At 30.8% G+C, this 6,207-nt stretch overlaps 1 protein-coding gene across 1 annotated transcript in view; it reads left to right on the forward strand.

The window, feature by feature from the left end:
* Positions 1–6,207, forward strand: part of SNX14 (sorting nexin 14) — a gene marked incomplete at its 3' end in the record, with an annotated part of 61,924 nt that overhangs the window by 31,649 nt on the left and 24,068 nt on the right. The window contains exons 10-12 of the mRNA XM_023533450.1: positions 391–435; positions 536–616; positions 710–824. Coding sequence (XP_023389218.1) covers positions 391–435; positions 536–616; positions 710–824 — 241 coding nt within the window. The remainder of the gene's footprint in view (positions 1–390; positions 436–535; positions 617–709; positions 825–6,207) is intronic.

Genomic DNA, 6,207 nt, shown 5'->3' on the forward strand with positions numbered 1-6,207 from the left:
TGTTGTAGCATATGTTGAAATTTCCTTGCCTTTCAAGGCTGAATAATATTCATTGCAGATATATAAAACATTTTGCTTATTCATCCATCCATTGATAGACTCTTGAGTTGCTTTTGATCCAGTAAGATTTTGAAGAAGTAGGAATATTTTATAAACATTTTAAATGCCAAAGTCAGGATAACTTTTTTTTGCCCATTTTCATAAAAGGTGAGATTATTCATTGTAGAGTTTTTAAAAGTCTTTCCATACTACATAAGTACAGATGCTTTGCCACTGCTCTGTTTGTTTCTTCATTTTTTTAAAAACTTACATATGATAAAAACTTATGAGAATTCTGGACAGAATATAATAATGGAATTATTTTGACCTGTGTTTATGATTTTCCATTAGGATACTGTGAATCATTTGCTTATCATCTTCATAGTTGACAGTCCAGTGAGTATTGAATGTATTAAAAAATACTTCACATTGCACTGAATTTTCATTCTTATCTGTCAAGTCAGTGACAATCTTAATGAATTAATTCTCTTCAAAGCCTGAAAAAGCAACCGAACCGCCTTCCCCTTTGGTTCCATTCTTGCAGAAATTTGCAGAACCTAGAAATAAAAAGCCATCTGTAAGTATTTTCAACAATAACTTACATTAGTTTTGATAAAAACAATTTTATCATATATTTATATAGCCTTGACTCCTTCTATATTGTATCTAGGTGCTGAAGTTGGAATTGAAGCAAATCAGAGAGCAACAAGATCTCTTATTTCGTTTTATGAACTTTCTGAAACAAGAAGGAGCAGTACACGTGTTGCAAATTTGTCTGACTGTGGGTGAGGCTTACCTTTGTAATTTATGAAAGTCATTTTAAAACTTTTTAATATATTTGATGTTATAGTTGTCCTCTACCATTGTACTAAATTTCATTTACTAGATATTCTAAGAGCTCCTATGAGTTGTCTCTCAAGTGTTGACTCCTTTCCAGATTGGGACATAATCTTTAACTGACTTCAGTTAAATCCTATTATTGGCAAAGAAAAACTACTGAAAATTGAATATAATGAAAATATATTAGTTTTTGTTAAGGATTATTTTGATTGATCAAATACAAAAATGTTTTATTTTTATTTTAAGCTCTATAATATCTTGCATTATTGGATTTATGAGACATTTATGGACTTTGAAAGATTATTTTCTAATGTACCTAATTTCTTTTTTAAATATAACTTTTTAAAAATTTAAGTATAATTTACACATGAAACTCATAGAACTTAAATGAACAGTTTGATCGGTTTTGACAAATCAATACATCTGCACAACCTACTCCTTTATCAAGATATAGAACATTTAATCACCCCAAAAATTTCCTTTAGAGCCCTTCCCAAATGATCCACACCTGCTCCCACTCCTGCCAAAACAATCACTGGTGTCATTTCTCTCACCATAGAGTTTTGCCTGTACAATTTCCTTATATAAATGGAATCACATAATATGTACTCTTTTGTGCCTAGCTTCATTGATTCAGAGCAATGCTTTTTAAGATTGACCCATGTTGCTGTATAGTTGAGTAGTTTGCTCTATTTATTGCTAAGTTATATTCCTTTATATGACTATACCACAGTTTCTTTATCCATTCTCCTTGTCTATGAATATCCAGACTATTTCCATATGGGGGTATTATGTATAAAGTTGCTATGAACATCCTTGTACAAGGCTTTCTGTTGGGCATATAATAACAAAGTAGAACTGCAGGGTCACAGGATAGATATATGTTTAATTTTATAAGAAACTGCCATATCGTTTTTCAAAGTGGCTTTAATGTTTTTTTCCCTTTACCAGTGTGTGAATTTCAGTTGCTCTATATCTTAACTAAAATTTGGTGGTGTATATATTTTTTAAATTTAGCCAGCTTAGTGGATATATGGTGATATATTATTGTGCTTTTAATTTGCATTTCTCTAATGACTAAAGATGTTGAACACTTTATCATATGTTTATTGGCCATATGAATATCTTCCTATGAAAATGTTTAAGTCTTTTGCCTGATTTTTATTGAATTGTTTTCCTTTTTATCATTAAATTATAGGAATTCTTTACATATTCTAAATACAAGTCTTTTGTCAGATATAAGTGTTATGAATATATTTTTCTAGACTATGGCTTGGCTTTTCGTTTTTTGAATAGTGTGTTTTGATGAGCAGTTTTTAAATTTTTAAATTTTGGTTAAGTTCAGTCTATCTATTTTTAATTTTATGGTTAGTGCTTTCTGAGAGTTCCCTAAGCAATCATGGCCTACCCTAAGTCAAGATACTTGTCTGTTTTTCTCAAGATGCATTATAATTTTATTTTTTGCATGTAGGTTTATGATCTCTCTAGAAATAATATTTTTGTTGGTATTAGAGATGGAGATTCATTTTTTCCTCTGTATGAATATCCAGTTTTTCTAATACCTGTTTTTTGAAGAGACATTTCTTTCCCTTCTTGAATGATTTGGCATCTTTGTCAAATCATTTGATCATATATATGGGTATATTTCTGGGTTCCGTTCTTTTTCTTTGATCCACATGTCTTTTGAGGGAGGGTTCGATATCATAGTCTTGATTATTTTGGCTCTATAGTAATCTTGAAATCAGGTGGTCTAAGGCCTCCTACTTCATTCTTTTTTAAGACTGTTTTGGCTAGTTTAGGTTCTTTGCATTTCTATATAAATTTTAGAATCAGACCACCAGCCTCCACACACATAGACACAACACACACACACACACACACACACACACACACACACACACAGCCTGCTTGGATTTTTTTGATTGGATTGCACTGAATCTGTAGATCAACTTGGAGAGTAATGATGTTTCAACAATATATAGGTTTCCAATGCATGAATATATTATATTTTTTCATTCATTTAAGTCTTATTTAATTTCCATAATGTTTTATAGTTTCCACTTAGGTTTTTATGTTTTTAGAAGTATTTGCAGGACGTGGTTTCATAGTGTAGCAGTTAGCACATCTGCTTTACACACAGAAGGTCCTGGGTTCGCGCCCCAGTGGAGCCACAGTCCATGGCTATGGCCATGCCACCCTGAACAAGCCCAGTGTCTGATCTCGGAAGCTAAGCAGGGTCAGGCCTGGTTAGTACTTGAATGGGAGACCACCCAGGAAGACCAGGTGCTGTAGGCATAAATAATAATTAAAAAAAAAAGTATTTGCAACTGGTATTTAAAATAATTTTTCAAATTGTTTGTTGCTGATATACAGAAATAGAATTGATTTCTTGCATATTGACTTTATATCTTGCAACACAGCTAAATTCATTAATTAGTTCTAGTAGCTTTTTTGTAGATTTCCTTAGGATTTTCTACATACACAATCATGTCATTTGTGAATACACAGTTTTACTTTTTCCTTTGTAATGTTTATGCCCTTTATTATTTTTTTTCTTGCCTATTGCAATGATTGGGACCATCACTACAGTGTTTAGTTGAAGTGGTGAGAGCTGAAATCCTAGCTTTATTCCTGATCTTAGGGGGAAATCATTTAGTGTTATACCATTAAGTATGATATTTGTCTGTGTTTGTAGATTATCTTTTATCAAATTGGGAAAGTTTCCTTCTGTTCCTGGGTTGCTCAGAATTTTTATCATGAATAAGTATTGAATTATTTTGAATGCTTTTAGTTCATCTCAGTAACGTATTTTATTGTCACCAAGTTATTCCTAATGTTCTCTTATTATGGAGCTATAGTAATGTCCCCACTTCATGGGTAATTTGTACTTTTCTTTTTCACTTATCAAATTTATTAGTATTTTCGATTTGCTTATATTCTCCTTTTTTAAAATTTTCATTTTCTTTTACTAACCTTGAGCCTAGTTTGCACTTCTTTTTCTGGTTTAAGGAGAAAGCACCGATGATTAATTGGTAAAGCTTATCTTCTTAATATAGGCATTTAAAGTTATAAGTTTCTATAAATTGCTATAGCTGAATTCCAAAATTTTTGATATGTTATGTTTTTTATTGTCACTCAGTTTGAAATATTTTCAAAATTCCCTGTGGCTTATTTTATGGTTTATTTTTTTCCCTTGGGTTATTTTGTAGTGTATTGTTAAATTTACAGAGATTTGGGGATTTTTCAGATATGTTATTGTGATTCATTTCTAATTTAATACTATTCTTATCAGACAGTATGTTCTCTGTGATTTCAATAATTTGGCATTTATTGTTTTATGGTCTGTCTTAATGTATGTTCTATGTGTATGTGAGAAGAACATCTGTTTTGCTGTATTGGGTAGCATTCTATAAATATCAGTTAGGTTAAATTGATGGATTGTATTCAAATACTCTATTCTTTTTGATTTTTTAATGGATTTGCTACTTCTCCCTTTCATTTTGTTAATTTTTTTTCATGTATTTTGAAATTATTAGGTGCAGACACATTTAAGATTGTTATATCTTGATGAATTTATCCTTTTATCATTATAAAATGCTTTTTATTTCTGGCAATTCTGTCTTGAAGTCTACTTTGATATTAATGTAGCTACACCATCTTTACACTTGAGTTTACACTGCATGTCTTTTTTATCTATATTTCTTGTAAACAGCATATAGTTAAATCTTGCTTTAAAAAATCTAGTTAGACAATCTTTGCTTTTTAATTGCAATGTGTAGTACTTTTACACTTAATATAATTATTGTATGTTTATTGTTAGGTCTTCTATCTTGGTGTTTTGTATTTGTTTCATATAGTCTTCTTTTCCTTCTTTCTTACCTTTCTGTGGGTTACTTGAGTATTTTTTAGTATTCCATTTTATCTCCTCTTGACTTTTTATTTATGTCTCCTCTTCTATTTTTTAAGTAGTTGCTCAGAGATTATATTATGCGTTTTTCATTTATCACAGTCTTCACTTAAAAATATTTGACTGCTTCAGGAACAATACAAGAACCTCGGTATGCCTCACATTATCCCTGTCATACCTGTTGTGCTTGTTAACATATATTTTAATTTTGTGTAGGCTAGAAGTCTACAGTACATTGTTATTTATTTATTAAAGAGCCAAGTCTCTCTCTCTCTCTCTCTCTCTCTCTCTCTCTCTCTCTCTCTCTCTCTCTCACGCACACACACACACATATGTGTGCGTGCGCGCACACACACACTGGCAGTAATAGTTATTGGCATATTTGCCTTTCGTACTCTTTATTCCCTTCTGTAGAACCAGGTTTCTGTTACCGTTTTTCTTCTGCTTAAAGAAATCTTTATCACATTTCTTAGAGTACCAGTCTGCTGGAGGGAAATTCTCTTAGCTTATGTCTGTGTGAAGAGATGTTTATTTTGTCTTTATTTTTGGAGGATATTTTTATGGTATATAGAATTTTAGGTTGACATTTTGTTTTCTTTCTGTACTTTAAAGCCATTCTTCCATTGTCTTTTAGACAATACCTTTGTTTCTAATGAGAAATTAGTGTCCATTCTTAGATTTGTATCCCTTTTCTCTCTGACTGATTTTACAATTTTCTCTTTAATTTTGGTTTTCAGCAATTTGACTATCATGTGTAGTTTTCTTTTTTCCTTTCTTTCTTTTTTAAATTTTCTTTAGATTTTACCGAGTCTCGGATATGTGGATTAGTGTCTTTCATCATTTTTAAAAAATCTTGGCTGTCATCTCTTTAGATATTCTGCCTCATTTTCTCTCTCCTTTCCTTTTGAGACTCCAATTATATGAATTTTCTGTCATCCTAAAGACCTTATATGTTCTATTCTATTTTTTTTTTTTTTAAATCCTTTCTTTCTTTCCTCTCTTTTTCTCTTTGGACAATTAAGAATTAAGGGGTGAGCTCCATATTAGCAACTCTTGTCATAAAAGAAAGGCAGTCAGTATTTTGGCTATTCAAATGCTATTACCTGTCGTTTTAGAAAAAAAGATTAATTTGTTCAGACTCTCAACTCCATCACTAGTTTGTAGTCTTCATGTTTAAAGGAAATATTGTTTAAAAACTTAACTGGAACTAAAAATAAAAGCCTTAGTTTTTCCTGTTATTTAGAGAATCAGATTTCAAAATATTAAAGATTCTTGGTATAAGAAATTACCCAATATGTTCTTTAAAGAATACTTTAGAAATGTGTACTACTCTTAATTTTAGAAAATTTATGTTGCTATGTAAATATTTACATATTTTTTATTAGTGCGTAAAATATTTGGGTGACCGAGTTTTTCTTTCA

The sequence above is a fragment of the Pteropus vampyrus genome, unplaced genomic scaffold (genome assembly GCF_000151845.1).
Source record: "Pteropus vampyrus isolate Shadow unplaced genomic scaffold, Pvam_2.0 Scaffold102, whole genome shotgun sequence".
In the NCBI taxonomy this organism is placed as follows: Eukaryota; Metazoa; Chordata; class Mammalia; order Chiroptera; family Pteropodidae; genus Pteropus; species Pteropus vampyrus.